Source organism: Numenius arquata, chromosome 4 (genome assembly GCF_964106895.1).
Source record: "Numenius arquata chromosome 4, bNumArq3.hap1.1, whole genome shotgun sequence".
Lineage (NCBI taxonomy): Eukaryota > Metazoa > Chordata > Aves > Charadriiformes > Scolopacidae > Numenius > Numenius arquata.
Window position 1 is genome coordinate 34,693,924 of NC_133579.1, and position 27,213 is coordinate 34,721,136.

The 27,213-nt window shown below is 38.0% G+C and overlaps 1 protein-coding gene across 1 annotated transcript in view; it reads left to right on the forward strand.

The window, feature by feature from the left end:
- The window catches only part of LOC141464169 (dynein axonemal heavy chain 5-like), a 159,570-nt gene that overhangs the window by 83,916 nt on the left and 48,441 nt on the right, over positions 1 to 27,213 (forward strand). Inside the window, exons 52-63 of the mRNA XM_074146952.1 lie at positions 239 to 445; positions 1,417 to 1,746; positions 3,092 to 3,298; positions 3,386 to 3,628; positions 4,468 to 4,622; positions 6,990 to 7,654; positions 8,915 to 9,195; positions 9,555 to 9,770; positions 12,374 to 12,541; positions 18,799 to 19,017; positions 21,543 to 21,719; positions 25,780 to 25,974. Of these exons, the coding sequence (XP_074003053.1) occupies positions 239 to 445; positions 1,417 to 1,746; positions 3,092 to 3,298; positions 3,386 to 3,628; positions 4,468 to 4,622; positions 6,990 to 7,654; positions 8,915 to 9,195; positions 9,555 to 9,770; positions 12,374 to 12,541; positions 18,799 to 19,017; positions 21,543 to 21,719; positions 25,780 to 25,974 (3,063 nt within the window). The remainder of the gene's footprint in view (positions 1 to 238; positions 446 to 1,416; positions 1,747 to 3,091; positions 3,299 to 3,385; positions 3,629 to 4,467; positions 4,623 to 6,989; positions 7,655 to 8,914; positions 9,196 to 9,554; positions 9,771 to 12,373; positions 12,542 to 18,798; positions 19,018 to 21,542; positions 21,720 to 25,779; positions 25,975 to 27,213) is intronic.

Genomic DNA, 27,213 nt, shown 5'->3' on the forward strand with positions numbered 1-27,213 from the left:
AAATTTTAATACTTTGAAACTTTATGCAAAGCATTAACTGAGAGTTTGTTTGAATTTCAGGTTAGAGATTGTATATTTATCTTGAACAAACTGCTGTTTGACATTTTGAATTTAATAGCAGGACTGAGATTTTGTATATGCCTGATTTTTACAGGGCTTCTGAGCATCTGCGTCTCCTTTTGGCTAAATTCATCTGGAGTTACCAGTGCACTTTACTTAAAATTGGTTTATCTTGCAGGATTACACAAGCAAGTATGATCCTGACGTTCACTTGACCAAATGCCTAAACTTCTCTTCTGCAACTCTGCCAAATATGTTTCAAAGAAGCATAGAAAGTTACATAGATAAAAGAATGGGCACCACATACGGTCCTCCAGCAGGGAAGAAAATGACTGTCTTCATTGATGACATCAACATGCCTGTGATTAATGAATGGGGTGATCAGGTAAAAGGAAAATGTTAACATTTGGGATTTGGTGGTCTTACCATTGCTGCTGATGGGAATGCTGATCTGCAGGTTGCAAAAATAGGAAAGTTTAGGAGAAAGGTATCATAATATGGACTAGAACAAGTACATCTACTAAAAATTATTTCCTTAAACCAGTTTTTCCGAGAATGATAAACTGTAAATACCAAAAGATTAGGGTCAGCCTCAAGCCACATGATGCAATCATTGTAGCTTTAATCCTTTTGTTTTGGTTACACACAGAGCTTTCAGAATTTCCAAACTAGTTGTACTAAGAACCAGTCTGGGAAAGGAGACTCCTTCCTTCTTCCATCTGCTCTGGGCTTTAAAATACATTTATTATTAGGTGAAATCTAACATCACAGTTGACATCCAAGACTAGTGAGATGTCTTGAGGTTCTATAAATGAATACTTGTAGACTTATACTCTGAAAATCTGACTTAAATTAAAAAAAAAATTACTGCTGAGAAAACCTAATTTCCCTGCTCCCAGTATAGCTCTGTAATCCTGTTCTCTCACTGCCTCTATACAAGTGAATGTGTGACTATACTTTGTGCTAAACTAACCATTCTTTGTCACTATCTAAGTGCCTGTGCCAATCTGAATATGTAGTCTGGCATGAAACTTTAAAGTACTGAATTTTCTTAGATTGATATTATGGAAATCCAGTGGAATGTCTGACCTCATGTCCACAGCTACTTAGCACGTGAAGCTTGCATGCAGCCAATCCACTGCATCAGATTGCTTCAAGCCATGTTGCAAGGCTTTATAAATTGCTGAAGCGTCCAGCACAATACCTGAAATTAAGAAAGATAAGGGACGTCTTTCCTTCTGTCTACTAATCTGTTATACATGAGATTTCCTCTTTTTTTTTTCTTTTTTTTTAAGTTGAGAACCCTGAAATAATTAACTGCTCCTTTTTTTTTTTTTTTTTTTTGGTGATAACTAGATCACCAATGAGATTGTAAGACAGCTGATGGAACAGAAAGGTTTCTACAATTTGGAGAGGCCAGGAGAATTCACAAATGTGGTTGACATCCAGTTTGTAGCTGCTATGATTCACCCTGGGGGAGGTCGGAATGACATCCCACAGCGCCTGAAACGCCAGTTCACCATCTACAACTGCACACTGCCTTCCAGTTCTTCTATTGACAAAATATTTCGAACAATAGCTGAAGGCTATTTCTGTGAACAGCGAGGTTTCCCTGCAGAAGTATGTAAACTGGCTTCAGCATTAGTATCTACAACTCGAAAGGTTTGGCAAACAACAAAAGCAAAGGTAAAATTATGTCTGTTAAGAAACCTTTGAAACATCTGTACAATGACCCAGGTCTGACGTACTGTCATGTGTGTTCATACTTCATGTTGTAAAGCTGTGACCTGTATGTATAACTGCTGGCTCATGCCTCTATTCTGAATTTGTTGCTATCAATACCCACTTAGCTGACTAAAAACACAATCACGTGCAGTGCCTTCTATAGCTAATATAAGAATTACATGATGGAATTATAATATATAATTGTAGCTGATAGGAAGATTTAGGTGTCTTCTGGTTTAGAAAATGTCAAGGGCATAAGGAACCATAAATTAAAAATTAAATAGGAATCCTCTACAAAGATGCTTTGGATTATGAGAAACTTTAAAGATCTGAATTAAAGGAAAGAAGTCCAATTTGGCAGAGAGGCAATCAGTTAAAAACAAATGAAATCTGGTATTTAGTAAATTCTAAATATTTACTACTTGCATTTCAAACAGATTGTAAAAACATTTATCTGCAATTCCTAAGCAAATGTTTCTTTGAAATAGAAAATAAAATTTATGTGTAGAATGAATTTTGAAGAGTTAAGAGTAAAATTACAGCATAGAAAAGTATGCCAAATTTTATCGTCTAATGAAAAAAGGGGAGGAAATGGTGGAAAGATAGGGATAGGCAGGGATTTGATAAATGATATTTTCTAGTCCAGAAATGGTTGGTCAGAATTTCCCGAGCAATTCAGCTGTAGACATAAACTTGGCTCATAGAGAAATAGAGAGAGTTCTAGTGAAAGTATTGATCGGTCAGCTGTTGACCAGTATATTCAACAGAAACGATCCTTATTACTGCTAATTAACTGCCTACAGAGAAAATACCGCTTTTGCCAAGTTGTTATTTTTTTTTTTAAATTCTCTTTCCTCATCTTTCTGCTCTCTTTTCTTTGCTTTTCCTCATCTACTTTTCCATGTGAACTTTTCCTCACATGTTCTTGGAAAGGACAAAAGAGTGACAGAAGTCATCTAGAAGAAAGGGCAGGAGCAACACCACAGGTTACTCAATGCTGACATTTTTACTGTGGCCTTTAATGCCATCATTAACTAACCTGTCTTGGCTACCCTTCAGTCCATGTTCCTGGGACTTGAAAGATTCTAAGAAACTCAAGTGAAATCTATGTGAAATTAAAGAGCTAGTCATTGCTACTGTCATTTCTTCACTTTTACCTTTGCCTCTTAAATGCCAAGCATGTATTTCTGCTTTAATGCAATATTGATTTTGAAGTTCATGAAAATTTCTATATTCATTGAATACTATATAGAAAATATTTTTATTTAGTAGTTATTTGAATATAGCTTATGACATTATTTTGTAGATGTTACCAACTCCAGCTAAGTTTCATTACATCTTTAATTTACGAGACCTCAGTCGTATTTGGCAAGGAATACTTACAGTTACTTCTGAAGTCTGCCAGAGCATCAGTGTTTTGGTAGCCTTGTTCCAGCATGAATGCAGACGTGTTATTGCAGACAGATTCATCAGCCAAAGTGATAAAGACTGGTTTGAAGATATGATGAAAAAGGTAGGCTGATAGTATTCAAGTATTTGCCACAGAAAGAGGCCAATGAAGTGTTTCATTACTAAAGTAATCCTTAATGTATTGTCATAGATTGCTGCTGCAGAACATGGTCAAAATCTATTTGAAGATGAATCTACAGAATTATACTTTGTGGATTTCTTGCGTGATGTTCCAGAAGCTACTGGAGATGAACCTGATGATGCAGAGTTGAAGGCTCCTAAAATTTATGAGCTTATCCCTTCTTTGGATTATTTAGCTGAAAGATTACAGATATTCATGCAACAGTACAATGAAACAATCAGAGGATCAAGGATGGATTTAGTATTTTTCAAGGTATTAGTGCCCGTAATTATATTAATACAAAATTTTTGTATTTTGCACTTACTGAGACATAGATCTTGAATGTTTCTATCAAATGATCTTGGAAATAGCTCATAATGGCTAGCCCTGTATCCAGCGAGCCTTACAAATAAACTCTGTAAAGCTATGCTGCTGTCTACCATCTGTCTTCTCTCCCATAAATTATTCCATCTCTTTGCAGTTCCCAACTTTTCTTTCTCCTGCCGTGCATAATGCAAAGCATAACTCGTTTGTTTCTACAGTGCACATTGTAAATCTTATCTTGCATCTCTGGATGTTACCTCTTTCTTAAACGTGTCTTGATGCATGATGCTTTCTTCAGCTTTAGACCGGGTGCTTTAACAGATTATTAGGGCATTTCAAATTACTTATTTGTCTATGATAAATACAGCAGTTGAATAAGAAATGTCTATAGTGTACTTATATTTTACTTTTGGCAGCCTATTTAAAGTGCTTGTAAATAGCTCAGCTAAAAGGTTGGGGAAGAATGTTAATCTACATCCTTTCTACTTTTCCTTCCATCCCCTAAGGGGCATGCCCTCAGCTCTGCCGCGTACAAACACTGCATATGACATTGCTTCATCTGACCTTGATACAAGGACATTTCTCATGTGCTAGCCCTGCTGCCCAGTGAAGTCAGGGGGAAATCTCTTACTGATTTTGATGATACAGCACTGACGCTTTGGCATAAGCTCCAGAGAAGGCATCTGGAAATGTCCAGATCAAAAAAAAGCTCAGTGATGTGCTTCCAGATGAATATAGATTATATTATTATTATATCTTTTCATCCTTTTTTTTTTCTCAATACACAGGATGCAATCATCCATTTGATTAAAATATCACGGATTATTCGTACTCCGCAAGGAAACGCATTGTTGGTGGGTGTGGGTGGATCTGGAAAACAGAGTTTGACCAGACTAGCATCATATATTGCTGGATACGAGACCTTTCAGATTACTTTAACAAGGTAACACAATGCAGCGTACATAGCCATTTGCTCCTTAATTTGCCATAGAACAACTTGAAATGCAAACCTGTCAAACATTTTATCCCTCATTGTAAACTACATTTTCAATCAAAAGCACCCATGTAAATGCAGTCTATAGATGACATATCCTTGGTCTTTGGTTTGGTGCCTTTATGCTATGGGCAAGAAATCTGCGTTTCCTTCAGCATTTGAATCTGCAATGTACCCCTGTGAAATCCCACTAAAAATACCATTTTGCACAAAAAATAACATGGTATAATCTGCTGATGTACTCTGCATAGTGGGGAAATGCTGATGGCCAGGGGAAAGAATAACTTTTTCTATAGCTGCTTATGTATCCAGACTGTGTTATTACAACTGGTATTAATTACTTAATTGTAGTTAGTGCTGGAATTTAATAATTTGTAGAAATTTGGGGGGGACAACTTTTTTTTAAAAAAGGTTAGAGCCCTGTATTTTAAGTTCCATTTACTTGGTTTCTTTTCAGAGAGAGAAAGAGTTGGAGGAAGACAAGTATAGAAAGAGGACAAGCACAAGAGTGCTTGTTTTCTCTGTCTTCGTACTCTGGATGTTGTTTTGAAACTGTCCCTGTCATTCCTGACAAGAGGACTGGAAGAGATCTCTCTAGGGCTTGGTCAGCATTGCCACCTAATTGTCTGGAAGGCATTATATTTAAACCTTCCTGAAGTGACTGAGAGTAACCACTGCCTTCCACCTATTTCTTTTTTGACATAGGGTTTACAGGGGTGAGCGCTGAGGGCTGGCAATGCGTATTTCACCCTGCAAACTACTCAGTACACTGTGAAACCTTCCTTAGCGAGATATATCAGGTCTTTGAACAATGTCATGAGGTTTCTGATGAAAGGAAGGAGAAAGACAGACATGTCTTGCCCTCTTCCTGTGTCCCAGAAGCAGAAGGAACAGTGGGAACAAAAACAGGAGGGAAAAAAGAAAGAGTAGATGCACAGAATACAGTCCCTAAACTTGCAGGATTCAAAATGCATTGATAAGGCAAATAATTATTTCTGTCACTTAGGAAGTGTTCATTTGCTGAAGCTTACTGGAGGTGGGCTAAAAGAAGGTAGCTGGAAGCGTGTCTTCACAAAACAGTCATCATTTGTAATTTGCCACAGGAGGCTGTGGAGGAAAACAATACCAGCAAGTTCATAAAAGGATACCGAAAGGACAAGATGGACATGCCTTCTAATATTCCTAATACAATGGCTGTGAACATGAAGGGGGGAAGAAAGAAATGAACAGTAAAGGGAGAATGCTGACTCATGTTTTCTCTCTAAGTAGCATTTCCTATTGCCAGTGTTGAGTATTGAGCTAGGTGGCCTACTTTTGACTCAGTAGACAAGTTCTTATGTTCTTGAGACTACCGCAAATCACTTTAATAACTGTTTTACAAGTTCTGCAGTGCTTCCTTTAGGGGTATCTATAGACCAGTGGTGAGATGGAGCTGGGACAGAACTGGGAGACTTTCTGTATGGCAAATTTAGTAGAAAAATTGAGTAGTGTCATGTGTGTATTGCAAGTATTACTTATGACTTTGAAGAGACTCTTGGAAATAAGAAACTCGTTTCAAAGAAAAGAGGTTCCTAATTTCAGCTTTAATTGGCTAAGAACTTAATGGACACAATTTGCCATTTTATTAACCTTACTTTACTTCTTTTTACATTCCATAATCTGAAATCTATAATTTAATTTGTGTGGACTTGATCTGAATCTTACTCGTGCACCAGCCATAAGCGGCATAATGACAGAACCAGTAATGGTGTCAATTTGCAGCAGAGTTGATCAGCCCAAGTGATAATGTTCAAACAGCATTTATGGGGCTTGATTTCAGTTAAACCAAATAACACCATAAAAACCTCAGTCTTGGTTATTCTTGCCTCTTAATGATTTCCTTTAACCTGCTGTCAATATCTTTGAAAGATAATGCAGCTGTATTTACATAAGGGTGGCAGGTATCAGAACCTACTTGACAACTTAATCCAACTGTATAACCTACAGTTCTAATAAAGAGTTTACATCTGCAAACTGTATGGATGCAAAGCAGCATGAAAATTCACTTAGACATAGTATTGTTTTTACCATCCTTTTTTCCAGCATGTTTTCCTGTTGATTTCACCTCCTTTCCCGTGATTTGTAGTACTGATCATTCACTTTGGGAAGACGTTTAAGAGAAAAACCCTAAAAAAAAAAAAGAAACCAGGAGATATGGTATTAATTTTTTATGTAGTTTTTTTCTTGCCTTAAGGAAGCTGAGCCAGATCATAGATACTTACTAAACTGATCTGTAATTTTTTTTTCCTCTCTTTCTTTAATCCTTTTCTATCCCAGAACATATGCCACCAATAACCTTTTGGATGATCTGAAAATCTTGTACCGCACTGCTGGGCAACAAGGAAAGGGCATTATCTTTATATTCACAGACAATGAAATCAGAGATGAATCTTTTCTTGAGTACATGAACAATGTTTTGGCTTCAGGTGAAGTTTCAAATCTTTTTCCACGAGATGAAATAGGTGAAATCACTCAAGATCTGATACCGGCAATGAAGAAAGAGTACCCAAGGCGTACTCCCACTGGTGAAAATCTTTATAATTACTTTCTTGCTCGAGTTCGTAATAACCTGCATGTGGTTCTTTGTTTTTCTCCTGTTGGGGAAAAATTCAGAACTCGTGCACTCAAATTTCCGGGTCTGATTTCAGGCTGTACCATGGACTGGTTCCAGTGCTGGCCTAAAGATGCTCTTGTAGCAGTTGCACAGCATTTTTTAGTTTCCTACCATATTGAGTGCACAGATGAAGTGAAACAAAGTGTTGTTAACACCATGGGAACATTTCAAGATATTGTAGCTGAAAAATGTGTTGAATACTTCGAACGATATAGGCGAAGAACATTTGTGACTCCAAAATCATACCTGTCTTTCATTGGAGGCTACAAAGCTATTTACAAAGAGAAGTTTGCCAATGTTGGAAGTTTGTCTGAACGCATGAGAACAGGTACTGTAAAATATGCTTGGTTTTTGTTTGATTGCTTTTAAAAAGGTAAGAAGAATCTGAGCAAAAGAATGTAAAAGTATAGATTCTTAGACACCCAGAGATTTAACTTATGGATTTAAATTGTGAGCTCACTTTCATATGGAAGCAGACTCCTATGTTTTCAACTGTGTTGTGTGTGGTTATATGGAGGTTTTGTTTTAGTGAACTTTGTGAATGTTGCAGATTGCAAGTGAGATTTGGAAACACTATTAGTTAGCGGTTAAAATTCCTGAAACTCCTGCTTTGACATGTATGCATACCAAGGAACTACAGAGATCCTGGTTTTCACATTTAAACATACTAAAAGTAGATATGAGGGAAGGTAAGTAAATGTTCAGATTCAGTCATTCTGAAGAATCTTTTAAATAAACAGTTATGTGCCAAATGTAGAATTTCCAAAATATTGCACTGCACAAGGTCATATGCAGTAAACAATTAGACAGTTTCTGTAACTGAATAGTGTTTGGAAGTGAACGTGAACTTAAATGGTTTCTTCTACCAATTGTAGAACTGAGTTATGTACACATGTTTCTGTAGGCAGAGGGTGGCTGGCTGCCTGGAAGGAACATATGTGCTTTTTTCTGAGGGTTAGAAAGATTTACATGATGCGTTTACATTACATGCGTGCATTTATATATAAAGACTTTTATACTTATAACTTTTCTAAGTGATATTCTCATCAATTGATAAAAGTGTTAGAGCACTGCACTACTCAAAAATCTTTAGTTTCTTTTATCCCCATATCATCTGGACATTCATGTAATGTTGAATTTAGAAGCTCAGCCTAGTGTCCTTGTGTCTTCACTTATTTTGCTCAGGATGCCAGCTTCCTCCTCTTTGTTTTGTACAAAGAGTACAGTCTAGTACTTCTTATGGTCTCACAGATTTCTGAAATTGAACACATAATTCTTAAGAGTGCAATTCACAATACTAATGCTTCTTGATATGTGTTTAATATTTAGTGTCCCTCTCATATATAAGAACATAAACAAGTGATCAAGTGTCAGATGCTGAAGACTCTTACCCATTTAAAAAAAATAAATAATGAAATTAAATAACAAATGGATATTACCCCTGCTAAGTTTTGGTGTTCAACAAATGGGATCACTCACTGGGGTTCCTAAACATGAACCTGAGTGACTTATTCTCACTATCCAGACTGCTTCACTGAGGTGTCTGAATAGGTCTTCCTGTTGCTTCAATGGAATTTGTTCAACACAGGTCTTGCAAAACTGATGGAAGCTGAGGATTCAGTAAATCAGCTCTCCAAAGAGTTGGTGATGAAGGAGAAAGATTTGGCTGTAGCTTCAAAAAAAGCTGATGAAGTTTTATTGGAAGTAACTATGAAAGCCCAAGCTGCTGAAAAAGTGAAAATGCAGGTGGAAAAGGTAAAAGACAAGGCTCAGGCCATTGTGGATGACATTGCCATTGATAAAGCAGCAGCAGAAGAGAAGCTTGAAGCTGCAAGACCTGCACTGGAAGAAGCTGAGGCAGCCCTGCAGGTCAGAATCAAAAATGTTCTGAACATACATGTAGTTAACGACTGTTTTTTGTAATAATGCTTATGCTTCTGACTTTAAAAAAAGTAATATTGAAAGGACTAGCATTGACCTGTTAATCCTTATAGAAAAAACCCTGAAAACTGAGGCAGTGCAGAGGCAAGATGGACAGTACCTCCTCTACTGTTGGGTAATAAAGCAGCCATTGAGTGGTACTACCTTTAAGGACTGCAGTACTGCTTCTCAGTGACCTGCCAAACTGCAGCAACTGCAATACATACACAGTCCTCCCAAAAAACATCTTTCTCTACCATCAAGTGATTGCTTAAATAAATTATTTATTTTCTTTTTTAATATTTCAGACAATAAAACCTTCTGACATTGCCACTGTTCGAAAACTGGGTAAACCTCCTCACTTGATAATGAGAATTATGGATTGTGTACTACTTCTATTCCAAAGAAAAATAGACTCAGTAACACCTGATCAGGAACGGCCATCTGTGAAGCCATCGTGGACTGAGGCTCTGAAGCTAATGAATAATTCAGGATTTCTTAGCATGTTGCTTACTTTCCAGAAGGTAAGAAGTTAATAGTGTCTCTGTTACCCCTACAACTACATTTAAAGATCATGTGAAAGTGTCTTCTACCTTTAAAGGTAGTTTGAAACAGATGAGACTTTTGTGTACCTATAGTTGTGTACCTTTGTGACTGTATTTCTCTTCATTTTCATGGTTCGTTATTTCAGTAATCTTTCTCCTGGGCCATGCAGTTTTCATGGCAGTATCTTGAGAAGCTTAGTGTTATTTTTATTCAGGCAGCTCCTGTTTCTCAGTAGGAATTTGCCTTTAAAAGACTCACTGTTGATTTTTTAAATGGCTTACCATCTCCAGTGCTACCAGGCCTTTTTGCATATAAGGTGCTCTAGAACTCCATCTCCAGAATTATTTGATGAGGAGCTAAGAGGAAATACAGAAGAAAATGAGCATGCTCTCAGGAAAAATATTGAGAGATTTGGGAACTTTTGGGGTTCTGTCACTAGCAAAGTAGTGAAATGTAGAATAAACTGAGAACCTTGGTATCAACCGTAAGAAAAATAAGCAAACACAGGTTTTTATTTCTGTCAGGACAGAAACTTGTCCTGTTTACAGCAAGATTCACTGAACTGTGAGACAAGGGAAGTTTCTCTGCAGGGAAGAGAAGAAAGGTGTAACAGGTGGACCAGAAAAAGAGCTTGGCTGGAATATGGAATGGCAGAATCGTGGCCCAACTTTGAAATCCAGAAAACCAAGCAGGTTTTGGCAAAACCTGGGTTTTCTGCAATGTTGCAGAACATACTCTTTCATATGTATACTGACTTTTCTATCTGCTTGAGCTGAGCGTTTTGCTGGTGCCTTTTCTAAGCTGCTGGAGTGGTTTTGTTGTGCAGATGGGGCTTTAAACCGTGGTTCTTGCTATCCCCACGAGCTACTTCTCCCAGTGAGCCATAGTGACAAGGCACCATGTGGAAACTTGCACTGCCTCTGTAGACAATCTCTTCCCGGGGCTGTCGATCTGTCACTTTTCCAAGTGCTATCTTCACTAAACAGAAAGAGGAAATTAGTTTAAAGATAATGGGGACTAATTATGCACCCCTTACTCAAACTTCTCTCTAATGAAGCTTCCAGTTTTGGCACTTATTAGTAGTGTATGTGTTCCTGCTGGTAGTTTGCAACACATTTAACTTTACTCAGAGGAATCTGAGTTCTTGCAGGAAGTGATAACTGATGAATGTGTTGAAGAACGCTAGGCTACCTCTATCCCTGATAAGAGGGATTTTCACATACAGTCCTCCTGCCTCATCTTGTTTCTGAGATTAAGTATATATGAGAAGAAAGTTCATCGTGTCTGGAGTTCTGAGTAGACTACACTGCTTACTTGTTTGTGAGATTTTTGTTCTTGCCTATTTTTTTAGGCAAGGAAGATTAGTGGATGAAATAGTTACTTGGTTTCAAAATTCATTACTTAGAAGGAAAAGCATGACATTTTTCAAGCTCTTGACCAGAGATTTAGGCCACTGCTGATTGGTCTTTGCTTCACCTTTGCCGTCTTGCTAGCTCATAATTTTGAGTAGAATGAAAAAGTCAAAATATTTGTCCAGCAGTATTTTACATTTTAGCATCACCATGTCTGATCTTAGGAATAATATAATGAATGCCTTTGTTATTACAGTAGCTAGGGATCAGACAAGTACAAGGCAGTCCTTTCTGCTATGCAGAAAAGCAGGAAAAAGGTATATCACTTGACTATGAATGGAGGATGATTTTCAGATGCATTAAGAGAAAGACATTAATACATTGCCAAAAAAAAGGATGATTCTTAATGCCTCTATTGTTAAGCAACCATTGTTACCCTGTATAAGCTCTTCTACTCTCTACGTTGCTTAAGGAGATGAATTGCATTTTCTTCTGACACTTACATGATTATAGATTAACACCACCATCAAAGATTTGGCTTTTCATGTTCTCAACAGGTTGGTTAGGGTGGAAAAAATCTGAGATTAGAATAATGAAGTGAACAGCTGAAAGAAATTACTTTTATGGTTAGGGAAAAGGGTTAGCTTCAGTGAAGTCAATGCCTTGCAGTTTCACCCTTTTCCTTCCTGAAGCTGCACGTTTGACTCTCTCAGCTGTGTTCACATTGGTGCCTGCTTGATGCTGTGGTGAGCTTGTTCAGGGAACTAGCCTAGAAGAAAACTAATCACTAGGTTGCTGAGTTAGATTTCTGTCATATTAGCTTCCAAACTAGCTCACTGAGCATTGGTGATGGTGTTAAAGGTGGGGCAAGAACATCTGGTTGAGGGGGAGAGGAAAGAAGGTAGGTACAGTGCTGCAGGAATAGCTTAGATAGCTTAAGTTGTCATGGAGCTACGAACACAAGTTATGTCTGTAAATCTTATGGGTCAAATAGGGATATTAAATGCAAACTCAAGTCAATCTGTTGTGATGCAAGTAGGAGTTATTTTCACTTGAGTTCACAAAAAACAACTAATCTTCTGTCCTTTGTAAGAGTGAAAGGCAATAGTGTTGTTTTGTTCGTTTCTTCTGTAAGAAGTGGTAGCACCATGTTTTTAAACAGAAAAGTGTGAAGCAGTATTTATTCTAAAATCCATTTTAAAAAATAATTTTTCCTTTCCATTTACTAGGACTCAATTACAGGAGAAACTGTGGAGCTTTTAGAGCCTTATTTGGATATGGAGGATTATAATCTTGAGACTGCTAAAAAAGTGTGTGGAAATGTAGCAGGTCTTTGCTCATGGACACAAGCAATGGCTTACTTCTATGGTATTAATAAAGAAGTTCTTCCTCTTAAGGTATTTCACATTACTTGTTTTATTTTTCTGACAGATGGCTGTAGTTGAGTGGAAAAAGTGTTGCATTATTTTGGCTAAAAAAGATCACGAATTACAAGAGATTCTTGTTTATTCACATCCAGTTGTGAAGTCAAGCACACAGAGGTTAAATGTCCTGGCAATTTTTTCCTCTTACACAGCTACCCTGTGGTACAGTTGTTAACTTGCGTGAACGATGTCAGTTTTCAACGGGAGCTTCAGTACACAGGTTCCTTATGGAGCCTGGCTATCTGCAAGTGCGAGATACCGATACTGTCTCTACTCTCGGACTTAATGCCCAAAACCGCTATGGTTTCAAGAAAACTTCTCCTCAGTCATACTGGCCTGGGAAGGACCATACTCATTGTGGTCTTGGTAGAAACTGGGAGAGGAGAGACTGTTCTTGGCACCGAGGTATTCTTTAATGAATTTAGCTGGAATTCAGCACTCTCAAACTTTGGAGTGTCAAACTGCTACATGTGAGTGTATGTATAGTAAAGTGGTCTCCTGGCATAGAACTCTGTTGTAACATGAAACGACAGTAGAAATGGATCAGCTACCATTGTCTGCATTCCTACAGATACCTTTATTGTCTTGGAAATGTTTCATTTATAAGCATATTGGAAAAAAAAGACTTTGAATATTTATATAGTGATTTATAATCGTTGCTTCCACAGGGGATTTTATGGCTCTTTTCTGAAGAAATATATTCAATTGGTTATGCTTCCACTGTACTTCTGTTCAGTCTCCTATTGTATAACCACTGTATCAATGGTATATTCAGAACTCTTGGCATATTCTTTTAGTATATCTAGGCAGATCTGATTCAAATTTGTTAAAAGCATGGTATTTTTGATTCAAGTAACTGATAGAGAAGACTATATTTCTGTGATATATAAGTAGCAATTCCCTTTTCAAATAATGGGCTGTTCACTAATGAAAATAGAATTTGAAATGTGGCTATTGAGAGCTATAAAAGAGAGCAAGACCTAGAGGAAATAGGGGCTTTATATGCAGATGCAACTCTGAAAGCTGCAAAAGCGCTCTTGCAGTTTTTATTTGAGTATATATGACTTAAGATTACATATAAATTTAACTTTGTATTCAAGTATTTATGTTCTTGTCGCACTGTAGCTGATAAAAAAACTGAACATCCATTTCTTGGCAAAGTGGTGCCTATTGTCAGGTATAGCAACAGTCACAAATATTTTAAAACTGAAGATGACAGAGGGAGGAAGTGTTTAAAGTACGCAGGAGATATTGCGGGAAGCACTGGAGTGATGCTAAGAAAATAATTGAAAATAAATGTACAATTAAACTGCATAAAGTACTAGCACAGGCTAAATCATCCAGTGCTAAAAGCAGTTTTACTGAATGAATTAATCAAGCTGCTTTATCCTAACTGCTGTTCTAGGACATAAACCCCCTTCAACACCTGCAAAATCCATCCTATATATATTTCTAAATTGCATCTTAACTGAGACTCAGTGCCTCATTTATCTTAAATGTGACAACTTGTGAAAACTAATTAATAGTGACTTATATTTTAGTAAATATAGGGTGCAAAAATGAACTCATTCCTAGAAATGGATACCTACATTCTTTAGATATGTGGCCTGCAGCCTAAGGGTCATTAGTTACAAATACAGACAGTATAACCAAATGTTGCCTGCAAATACAGTGCTGTGTTGTTGCTTATCATACTGTGGTCGCCATGTGTGTGCTACTTTCCTATAAACCTTCAGCACGACCATGAGCTGTTCCTCTCTAGCTTGTTACCTAGTAAACAAGCCTGCTAGATTAACCTGATAATGCTGAAACACCATCTGCTATTTATCCATTAGTTGAAGAATGAAGAAGCCCTGGCTTTTGCTGTGATTCTGGTAGCCTCCTTTTAAAATACTGTGCACAGGGGTACAATTTCCCTCAGAGGTGTCTCCAGTGATTTCAATTAAGTTCTTAGGCCGTTATGATGATCAAGGGAAGTTTGTTTATGCTTTATAAATTCTGTTTGATACTGGGGATTCTTCCTCTCAAACTCAGTTTTAAATATGAGACTTTATTGCCTTTTCTGCTTTCACTTGTCTCCATGCTGAACTAAAAACCACAGCAGGCAATAAGAGGAAATCTTGCACCTCAGAAAGAGGTAATAGTGAAGGAGTGTCAAAATTTGATGGTCATCCATTTAAATAAGTGTGTCCTTGTCAAGGTAATACCCACTGGGCAGGAAAACAAGCATTCAAGTCTGAATTCAAGGCCCACAATAATTGTGGAAGGAAAGCATATACCCTGGGGGGTGAAGGGGAGGATTAGATCACCTAACACAGATTGAAGTCAGGACATGTAACTGAATGGAAAAAATGGAGAATCTTTCAGGAGCTAGCAGAGGCTGCGAAAAGCAGATAAGAGGCATGATCTCTGTGTCTTTCAAAGGTTGTTTTAATCCCAAAGAATGGTCAGTGATAGCAAAGAAATTGAGGCCAATACTTTATTAATGTCACTCTGCATGGATCTGTTTGCAAGTGTTCATATGTATATATGTATACTTCTGTGTGTATATATATATATTTTAAATTGGTGAAGTGAAAACATTATTTTTGGAATGTCTGCAAAACCTGCGTATGCATTTGCCTCTCTTATAATGTATCCCCAAATAATGATGAATCCAAAGTAATCATGATTTTGAGGCTCTGAGGAAGCTGATACATGTGAAAAATCTGCAGTGATGGGGGACAGGAGCAGCTTGAGATTGCACTGCTGTGAAGAGTTGTCAGTCAGATGCTATGTGCCCAGGGCAGAATTGAAGCAAAAGGCAAAGGTGGTCACACAGGTCATCCACAGAGGTTCAAGAGCAGAGTGACAGTGTCCAAGTACTTCTGGCCTGGTCCAGCAGTAGTGAGTGCTCAATTGGACTGTAGGAGCAGTAAACTTGGAAAGCTAAAATTCCTGAAATGAGAGATGCTAGGAAAGCTCCAAATCTTCCTTACCTGTGATGGACTGTAAAGTTTCAGCTGCTTTTTTTTTTTCTTATGGGTTTTCCTACTTCTAGTAACATTTCCTGAATTTACTGAGCAACAGCTGGTCTTCAGAGTGATTTGGGGTTGGTCTGGGCATTAAATTCAAGAGCAGGGATAGCATTAAATATGTGAGGTTTTTTAATGGAGAAGGCATTTTTATTTAAATGCCTTCTTGGATCAGGGCCAGATATACTTGCTGCTTTGCAAAATTGAGTTTGCAATGAATCAACAAGAAACTTACGGCTATGTCAATACTAATAAATTAAACAGTGCTAGGGAATTTTTCTAGACACTGGAAAGTGATCATCTGCACTGTTAAATTGTTAGAATGATCCCTAGTGTGAATTTGGTTTTGGCCAAGCAGCATTTTCTCAGCAATCTCTGGGCACCTTTCAGGTACTAGCTTGGTCCGAGGGCCATTTCCATGAGGCTGTTTGCATGCAGCTGTACTGTTTTAGAGGCTGGGAGAGCTTAACGTGGGCTGCTTTATGCTAGTTAACCTCAGTGCCAGAGAAAGGTCCTGAGCATGTTTAATTTAATAGTATAGCTGTGGACTATAATTATGTGTTTATTTGTCCTGGTCTTATGTGGAATGCAAAAAGGTTAAAAGGGGCAGGATCATCTCACTACCTGCGATGAAGTCCTCTCTGAGGGCATCCCAGAAGAAGGCAAGATAGCTGCTTAACAATTTAGTCTGTGGCCCTGGTTGGCACAGGTACCATCTCCATAACGTGCCCCATGCAGCCAGACGCAGAGAGCAGGTAGAGGCACTGTGTGGTGCAGACGTTGAGAGGATTCTCTGTGTGGGTCCCCACAAAGCCAATGGCAAGAAAAGGCTGAAGCTGCTGCTCTCACACAAGCCTAGGCATGTTCTAGCGTAGCCCCCCCACCCCGTTTCTGGGAGCTCTGGGAGATAAGAGTGTGGATCTCATGTCTCGAATCCTCATGATTCATTCACATAAAATCCATTTATTCAGGCTTTCACACTGCATCCAACTGGAACAAATTGTGAATCCTTGCTTTGCTGCGTGACTCATAGGGATGAAATGGAGGGTGTGAAGCTTGTTCACATAGCAGTGCCACTAAAATTAGAAAGGCCACAGTGGTTCTTTGTGGTTGGGAGACACATTCTCTTCCTGCCTTTAATTGGCTGGAAATCTTTCTGTGAGGTTGCTTGTGACTGTAGTAGCCTTCTTGTGCAGAAGATTCTCCTTGGCAGCAGAACTCGCCTCCTGCTCTCATGGCAAAGCTCTGCAGAGGAAGCTGCCAGCCAACCTGCCAGTGCTGTCAATACAAAAGCAGTGTTTGTACCCATGTAATTTTGAAAAATGGAGTTGGAAAGAAAAGACAGGGAGAGAGCAAATAGTGATGTTTTCGTAGGGTAATCTGAAACAAGTAGTCTTTCTGCCTTTGGGAATCACATAGGTGGCTCATCCTGGTATGTTAGCAGTCATTCTTGTGGTGCAACCAACCACTATTCATCATATATTATTAAACAGCCTACAAATCAAACTAATACCAAAATGTATTGACTGTGTTATGATTACCCTAAAATTGGCTGAAAACTTTGGTTAAATTTTCTGTAAAATAATTTCTTATTATACTAGAGATCCCATAAAATCTTGTGTAAATAATTTTGGGTTTTTTTCATGTTAGAGTACAATATATTTTTTCTTTGTCCCTACGTCTTCAAAGCTGGTAGCCTTTTAAGAGCTTTTAAGAACTAGGAAGTCTTTTTACCAGTCTTTTGCACCTTTCTAGGTAGTTTATTGCTGCACAGAGGTCTGTTTTTCACATTTACAAGGCATCACTGGTCATATGTATTGGGGATTCACATGGCCACTCTTTTCCGTTGAGGTTCACATCCTGCTGTGATAAATGTCAAGGTGAAATATGAATTTACACAGCCAGGTGTAAGTTCTCTGTTGTTCCAGCTGTTCTGCCTACGCTGTTCTTCCCAACTCTCCAAGGATCTTGTTCGCTGTTTAACCTCACAATTTGCCAGCTGGGGGTGAAACAGTATGTCATAACTTGGTTTTACTCCTGTTTTTAGCGCTCACAGAGTTTAAGGATAAGAGGATGGTCTACCCTGGGGAAGGGGTGACAGGGGTGAGGTAGGAGAGAGAGGGCTGGTGCAGGGCTCTTTCTGAATCTCAGTAAGAAAGGCCTGACGGCAGTGGATTAATAAGGTAACTGCTTCAATACGACAAAATAGTAAGAGGAGTTTTTAAAGCTTGAATGCCCAAAAGAGAGAACTTTCTCTCCATAGACAGGATCTGCTGATTTTAGCATATTTTGATAAGAATTAAATGTATATTTTTAGTTAGGATCTGATGTAAAAACCCAACCCATGGTTATACTTTTTACTAAGAGTCATCCCAGAGATTCGTTGTACTGTTACTCTTCTGGTGTGATATGAGTGTCAAGTTTTGTATTTGTATTAAAACAGTTTTTACAGATTTTTGGTTCCCATCTGCATAACTCTTATAGCAGAAAAAAAATAGAAATAAGAAACATGATATTTAAACAAGTGTTTTAAATATTCAGAGTAAATGGAAGCAACCTTTATCTGTAAGTGTGAATTTTGTGAGAACTTTGTCAGTCTCTAGCCCTTTGCAAACATGTATTTGGAAACACATTCTGAATTCACAGAATACTCCCCCCTCCCCCCCCGTTAGGAGTATACAAGTTAAGAGACCATGTTTAAATGACTGACAACTCATAATTTTAATTTATATAGAGATGTGAGAAAAGTCTCTAGAGTTGTAGTTTCCAAAGGAGCAAAAAAATGCATTTGTTATATTTTTATTGTAGAAATACGTGATGGGAAAAAAGAGGAGAAGAGTAGTTTTCATTATCATTATTATTATTAATTTTCTTTTGGACTGAGAATATATTACAGAAAACATTGTAGGGATTGCCTCGTATATCTAGTATACAGCTATTTCAAGTGTATTGTGATTTCAAATCATTGATCATTGTGTGATCAATAGATCATTCTGAAAATATTATTAAAACATTTTGAGGTTGCACTGAATAACTTTAATGTTATGTTTGTGTTCTGGTTTTACTTGAAAAGTAATAAAGGAAAAAAATGCAGTAATCTTAAACATGTTGTTTTTAAAAGTACCAAATACAGTACAGTATATGCCATTAAATGAATGTAATTTGCTCTTGCTAAATAATAGGAATTAACTACTTTTTACTTTTAAATGTTTGTAGGCAAATTTAGCCTTGCAAGAGGGAAGACTTGCAGCTGCCCAAACGGAACTGAATAATGCACAAATTCGGCTGGATGAGAAGCAAATGGAACTGGATCGAGTACAAGCCATGTATGATACTGCTATGAAAGAGAAGCAGGCCTTACTCGATGATGCTGAGGCATGCAGAAGGAAGATGAACAATGCCACAGCTCTGATTGAAGGATTAGGTGGAGAAAAGGTACTAGAACATATGAGTAGGTTTCCAGCGCAAAGTAGGTGCACAGTTTTGAGAATACTCCATAATGTTCATTAGTAGCGCTCAAGAAATTCAAGGCATGGTGACATCTTAATATCATATGACACTTTGTTTTAGTTATATGTATGTTTTTTGCTTGAACTTAATGTATCTGACAAAGTAAAACAATTTCTTGTCTTAATTCTTCTGTATGACGATTTATGTCGTATCATACTGCTCATATTGGGATAAAGTTCAGATTTAAAGCCAAGGAGCCAAACTGCTTTTAGCTTTAGTAAGAAAAGGAATTAGGCTTAACCTAAATAATTGCCCTAAAATATTTATAAGAAGGATTACTCTCTTTTTCTCACCAAGTATACAAGAATAGGAATTTGAAGCTTGACTAATTTCCTGAATTATATTTGAAGTTCAGCTTTCTGTTGGAGCCTTTTACAGAATTATGAGCTAATCATTATCTTCTGCACTGAGCTTGAAATTTACCTTTTCTCTGCAGATTTTTCTGGCTTCAGCCTGAAGGTTTCCTGAGGAAGCAGGATACTCTTTTTTCTCATCTGATTGTTTGCTTTGATAATTCCTTGGTTGATATCACACAGAGTCAAAACTGATGAGAGTTTTGAGTTCAACCATTGTGTTCTGTGGGGCCAGGACTTTAGCATTTATTTGCATAGCTGCACTTCAAAACATATCAGTCAAAAATGTTTGATGCTTTATCATATTTTTCAGTGAATTTCTAAACTTAAGAGCAACACCAAAATAGGAAGTTACAGTGCCTTATTGTGGGTTTTCTGCAGCCTTGTGCTATGAGGTCTTGGAAGAGCTGTTATTCCATTCTACTTTTGAAAACTGAGACAAAAAATTAAAAGACTATATATGGCACTTGGAGCCTTGACCAAAACTGACACTAGGTCAAATGTGTATTTTCTAAATTTAAAACATGGAGGTCTTGACCAAGATTGCATGCAGAGTGATTGGAAGGGAACAGAAGTCTGGAGAGGAAGGAATGAATAAAGCTCAAAAAAAATATTCAGAAAATCACAGAATCATGGAATAATTGAGATTGGAAAGGACCTCTGGATATCATTTAACCTAAACCTCCCTGCTGAGAGCAAGGTCAAATAGAGCAGGCTGCTCAGGGCATTGTCCAGTTGGGTTTTGAATATCTCCAAATATGGAGACTCCACAACCTCTCTTGGAAACCTATTCCAGTCCTTGACTACTCTCACTGTAAAAAAGTTTTTTGTGTGTTTAATTGGAATTTTTCATATTTCAATTTGTGCTGGTGGCCCCTTGTCCTTTTACTGGGTATCACTGAAAAGAGCCTGGCATCATCATCTTTACACTCTCCAATCAGGTATTTGTACACATTGATAAAATTCCCCCTGAGCTGTCCGTTCTCAGGGCTAAACAATCTCAATTGTCTCTGTCAAGGCTGCCCCCAACCTTTACATCCCTAACCAGTTATTTCTTCTTTGCAAGTCAGACATTCAGCAAACCGCCTTCCCTCATTGGATCCTCAGTTACCTGTGCTAAGAATTTTTTGTCAGTGCACTCCTTAAAACCTCCTGGATTGCTTGTGTCTTGCTGTGTTGTCCCTCCAGAAGATATCAGAGTGGTTAAGGTCCCCTGTGTAGAGCCGGTCCTGTGAACGAGAAGTTTCTTCCCATTGTCTGAAAAAGACCTCATCTACTTCTTCCTGATCACATTGTCTGTAAGAGACACACACAGCATTGCCCATGGTGGTCTGCCCTCTAATACTAACCAATACACTCTCAGCTGGCTCATTGTCCATCCCAGAATCTCAGATGCAGAGCTCCATGCATTCTAACTGCTCTCTTGCATAAAAGAAAACTCCCCTCCTCACCTTCCCAGCCTGTCCTTCCTAACAAACCTGTATACACCTGCTGCAGCACTCCAGTCGTGCACTCCACCATGTCCCCCATGATCACCATGAGATCATGACTCTGCAACCGTATGCAGGCTTCTAATTCCTCGTTTGTTCTCCATCTGCGCACATTAGTGTACAAGCACTTCAGAGAAGTGCCCAGCTGTGCTAATTTCCTAGAAACAGTATGAAAGCTATCCCCATCGTTCTGTCTGGTAGGCACTTCTTTGCTTATATGGATATGCTTGGAGTGGTCTTCCATTAGTCCTGTTTTAATGATTACAAGGTCCCTACTGTTTATATCACCCCGTGTATTTTGTTTGCCAACCCTGTCCTCCACTTCCTCACATGATTGTTGATCATCCTCTCCCTCCCACTTCCTTTCTCCTTTAAAGCACTTCTTACCAGTTTGGCCAGCTTGTTGGCAAAGATGCTTTTTCTACACTTAGGTGGTTGCCACGTCTTCCAAGCAAACTTTTACTTCTGAGAAGAATGATTTAAAGCCAAAAATACTTCTGGCTTGAAGAACAATTATTTACCAGAAAGAGATAAATTCTTAAATTTAGATCTTCATGTTAGTTTTGTGTTTGCTTAATCTAATCTCTTTAAAATATTTTACATACAGCTTCGTTGGACAGCAAGCAGCAAAAACTTTCAAAATCAAATTATTAATTTAGTGGGGAATGTTCTTCTGGCCACTGGATTTCTCTCTTATTCTGGACCTTTCAATCAGGAGTACAGGAATTTGCTGCTCCAGTTGTGGAAGAAAGAGATGGACAACAGCAAGATTCCATACAGTAATGTAAGTGTTCACTCTCTGTCCTGATCAAAGAGTAAGATCTTGCAGAGAAATAATGTTCAGAGCATTCCGTTCCAGAAAAGTACATAATTGGAAGATTATTTACAGGCTTTCACATTCCATCAAATTATTAATAAATAAAAAATCATAGCAGTTGACAACTGAGCATCTAAAAAAATGTGGTTTAAGATCCTCTTTATACTGTCACGCATTGCAAGACTGGTATATAGGCTATTGCTCTGGCAAATCTGAGGGAGATGGTGTCTGAGGTCAGCTGCCCTGGGAGGAAATTGTGTAATGTGGGAAACAAAGTAAAATTTTCCAGCGTAGAATAGATTTACCTTATCATAAGTGGTTGCATCAGGTAATCACAGTTTTTCCCCACAGTTGGTGGGTTTTTAGCAAATGTCATGTTGTGTCCATAATTTCAGTCATAAAGTGAGGCAAATCAGCCACATTGAACGTTTACTGAAAGTGGAAAATATGTATATTGCAAAAAACAGTTGTAACTGTCTTCCTTAAGATTTTAAGTTACTGCCTTGCAAGGAATAACTTGTGGGTATGTGGTTGAGAACACCACCCCACAACTGATATTGCTGTGCCCCTAAGGTTTTCCAGGCAGACTTTGAAGGAGCAGCTCCCGAGTTAGTCTCACAGGATGGCACAGAGGCGGGGAGATTGGGCTGTGGCTTTTGGGTTGGGTGGGAGTCATAGCCCAACCAACTTCCAGGGATCCAGCAAGATTTACCCTATTTCCACTTTTACCACCTACAGTCTCATGGCGCTGCCACTGAAAATCTGCTCTCTCTCTTGATATTCCCTTTTCACTCTGAGCTGTAAATGTAGAATATAAAGGGTGAATTTGAATGAAAGGTTTTTCATATATTTTGTATTTCTGACATATTACATCATAAACTCTTTAACCTACTGTTCTTAATATATTAAATTTTGAACACAACAAACTAGGAATATAAATCTCCATTACTTTCATTTAGGATTGCTTAAGCAGAACTTTTTAATAATCTAGATTTGCTAGAAAATATCTGTAAAATGGAACTAAACAGTTTTTCCTTTTTAAAGCATCACAATTTTATTCTTAGTGTAGCTTGATTAATTCTTGATTGATATAAAAATACTCTTGCACCCAATTATAGAAAAGACCATTGCACATTTTGAACCAGGAAATATCACCTCTGCACCTCCATGTATTATCAATTAATACCCTTCTGTCATACCCTATGCTGTGTACCCACATAATTTAATTTAGTTTAATTTGAAGTGTCTTGTTGAAATGACGAAGTTAAATAAAATCTGGATTTTGTAAAGCTTGATGTACACCATTTCAGCTTGCTCCAGTCTAAGCTCTTAAATCCAAATGTCACCAGTGAGGCTGTTCTCAGTGAGTCTGACATTACAGCTTGTCCTCAACTGGCCCAAGTCTGTGCGGGCAGAGGTGGCCTAAAATGCAGCGGAGCCACGGTCCCATCATGCAGCTTCAGTTGCCTGCTTCATCATATACTACCTTTATTAAAGTGAGCGACCTGCATGCTGGGACTATGATCCAGGGGAGGTTCCTTTACATGAATCTCGTTCTTTCCTTTTACCATGATCTGCCTCCAGCGTGCCAGACTTGGCAGCTGTTCTGTTGCAGAGGCTTTGCTCGTGGCCAGCGGCAGCCTTGTTCCTATTCCATGATTTTTAGGAGGTCTGTGTAATATTCTTCCTTGCACCTTGAAGACGTTTTCATGCTTAAGGCAGAATTTTGGCCATAATAATCAAAACCGTCTTTCTGAGTAATCCGTCCATGTTGCCTTCCACTTGGTTTTGTGAATGCCTCTGTACATTTTCTCCAGCAGTAAAGGTTGGAGAAATAGTTCAGGGAGTCTTTCCTACTCTCAGTACAGGAGTGGAGGCATTAAGCCCAAATGGCTCCTGTCCTTGGCTGTCAAAGCTTTTGACAGAGCAGGTGCTGTTGGAAAGTGCTGGGAGCAAGTGAGCAACCTGTGTACAGCTGTGGCTGTGCCACTGTGAAGCAGTTGAAGGTAGATTAGTATCCCTGCTGCATCTTCTTTTCAGGTTCTTGGGGGATTTGACACTCAAAACCTGTATTAGGGAGACCTCTTTGCCATGAGAGGTTTGTCATGCTGTTCATCTCACAGAAGTTACTTTTGAAAGCTCCTGATGATAAGTAATATGTAAGGCCAAGATGGATTTATTAATAAAGTACCAGTAGCAGTACGGTCTCAGGCAAGATTCTTTACCCATGTGCTATGGGAGTTATCATACATACATTCATCCCAGAGAGGGTCTTTCTCAAATTCAGTGTACAAAATGTTCTTAAAAGCTATTTACCTTGGGGAATATCTGTCCAGATTCTTACCATTTAAGGATAAGAACTTGGATGTATAATATCCTTAGAAAGCAAGACATAAAGAACTAAAATTCTGCCTGTATGAAGATGTTCTGGCCGCATTACATCTCAGCTGCATCCTTCAAAGTTTGAGGAATACTTTTTGATTGTTTCTGTGTTGCTTTTTTCTTTCCTTTTCACATGGACAGATTAGACACAGAATGCCATAATTAATGCCATAATTAACAAGTTTCAAGCCATAATTACCATTCTGTTTAGATAGTTTTTGCTAAAGACAGGGTTAGGATTTCAATGATAGTGTGTGGAAGAGAGATTTAATTTTTTCCAGTGAATTAAGTACTCACAAAAAGCAGCATATGGGCTTCTCTTGATACCTCACACAGGAAAGAAAGCAGCTTTGCAGTTCAAGCAAAAGGCTTGACATCTGCCTTACTTTGTCACAGACTAACTGGCAGTGGGTGTATGAGTCATTTAGGCATAACAATTTAAAGAGAGCTGTTTAAAATTAGCTAGCTATCTGTGTAGTTAGGCACCTAAATTAGCTAAGTTTCAGAGTTGCATAGTGACTGATACTTCCTGCTGCAGTAAGAAAAAATTCAAAGCTGTGTAGACCCTACTCATCTGCTTAAGGAGCTAAATACGGTTTGAGGTTCCAATTGTTGAAAATTTGGCTATTAAGTCCTTTACTGTCCTTTTCACAAATGGAAATTGGATTCTTAAAGTTTCTCTGTCTTCTGAGAATGGTTTGTGTTGCTTCATTCAGATTCTTCAGTAATCAGAGTAGTAAAAAAATCAAAGGGGTAAAAAAATCTTTTGAGTCTTGCAACTGCTGGTATCACTAACTCTCATGATTGTATCACGTCTCACAGATTTTTAAATTTTGCTTTACACTTCAGATGCTGAGTTATGTGATTTTTGCAGGAGTCGCAGACTTTTTCTTTCTTTTTAAACACGTTTGTAGAGAAAGCTTACAATTAGGAATTCTTGAGTGAAAAATATAAGGAGCAAATAAGAAAAAACCCTTCATTTTATTCTTGTTAAATTCACATCATTATTAAGCTACTTTTCTGATTTGTAGAGCTTGGTTTGTGATTTTAAGCACTGTTTTCTTCACATACACATACTTGTGAGGCCAGTCACTGTTCCTAGTGAATAAAATAAAGCAGGTTAGTTGACATGTGCAAATCAAATTTCAGGAGAATACATTAGCTGGGAAGAGTTCTGACCATAGCAACAGTAGCTTTCCATGATAGTTCATGTTTATTGATCTGTAGTGCATCTTCTTTTCTCTCAGTCTCTCACAAGCCATCCTGTATTCACATACCTACTTGGAGGGCACTTTACAACTTTACAGCAGGAGGAAGCTCTTGTGACCAAAACAACCCTTCCTATTGAGCTAGCAAAAAAAGTTTGCAAATACCAAAATCAGCTTGTCATTAGATATTGAACCACCTTCAGAGTTTCTCTGACACTCTTTGATGAGCATCAAAGCCTCAACAGAATTCACTTTCGTTATTGCCCAACTGCAATGATTTAGGCACTGAACTTCAAAGAAAAGAAACAATAAACAGTAACTACCAAATGCATTCTATCATGCATTATGATCGGAATAAGACAAAAAACTTGCCATCAAACATTTTAGTATACCTTCTCTAACTGGTACTGATTTTGTAATTATGTATTTTCTATTAGGACCTGAACCTCACTGGTATGCTTGTTGACAATGCTACAGTGGGTGAATGGAACCTCCAGGGTCTTCCGAACGATGACCTTTCAATTCAGAATGGCATCATTGTCACAAAAGCATCTAGATATCCTTTGCTGATTGATCCACAAGGTCAAGGAAAGATCTGGATTAAAAATAAGGAAAAGAATAATGGACTCCAGGTAAGTAGTTCATTTAATAATTTTTATGTGTGTGTCACGTCACATCATAGTCAGCAATGCAAACTATTTTTTCTGCCATCATAATTTGGCCATATGTAATTTAAATCTGATGTTTATTACATCTAGTTAGGCAGAATTTAAAACAAGACTGACGCAAAATCTGTGACCTATCTGTATCAGGGTGAAATAGCTTGTAGTGCTTTGTCATTTCCCAGAAAGACAGTTTCAAGAGCAAATTGGAATTATATGTTATGCCATATGTATTTTTATGATGAATCTTTTAATTGCTTGTCATGGAGAAAGAGAAACATAGAGGGAAGTAACTGACTTGCAAAATTAAGACCAGACAGGATCAGGCAGTTGGTGCTGCATGGCAATAATCATTTAGGGTAAGCATTTTAAGAGGAAAATAGGGAAAAGGAAAAGAAAAAGGGAGGAATTGGAAAAAGAATGGAGGTAGAATGGAAATCTAGTGATCTTTGAGGAATATCAAACACAAAGCCCAAATTTAGGCTGCATCTTGATGATTAAATGTGTGTGATAAAAATATTTATTGCTTAATTTATTCACCCTCTTACTTTCTGTCTAGCAGTACATCCTGTTTGGGATCTGGGTCTTCTATTTAATTCAAAACTTTCTTTTTTTTCCCCTTCTCAGCAGCCTACCTTCCATGCTTTGTTAGACCAATAACGATAAGATGGGTTATGATAAAGATCTAAATACATGATAAATTTTCAGGCCAGATCAAGACTAAACTCACTAAAGAGTTAGTTGTTAATAAATCAAGTCTATCCTACAACTGTAGATTATTCCATGAATACCATGGTATACCATCTTCACAAAGGAGAGTGATGGGTAAGAAGAAGAAACTGAGAATGAAGGTAAGGATGGTGACATCCAGAGAGCTGATGACATCATGGTGATGTCATTAGCTAAATCCTTAACCTTCTGGAGTTTGATGTAGATCTGTATTTCCTAGCACTGTTAAGAAAGGGCCAACATTCAATCCCACACCAAATCCAGCTTCTGGTAAGTTGAACATGCTTAAAAAATGGTGTAGACACGCAGCTAGAAATGGCAAGTATTGACTGAGACGAGACAGAAAAACAATGTACAACATTCAAAGATCTTGGAAAAATGGATGCCTTTACTAAAAATATGATGAAAAGCTCTCCTAAAGCATATGAGTTGTATTCACAAAAGAATTTAGGCATTTTGTGACTATGTGAAATCTACTGT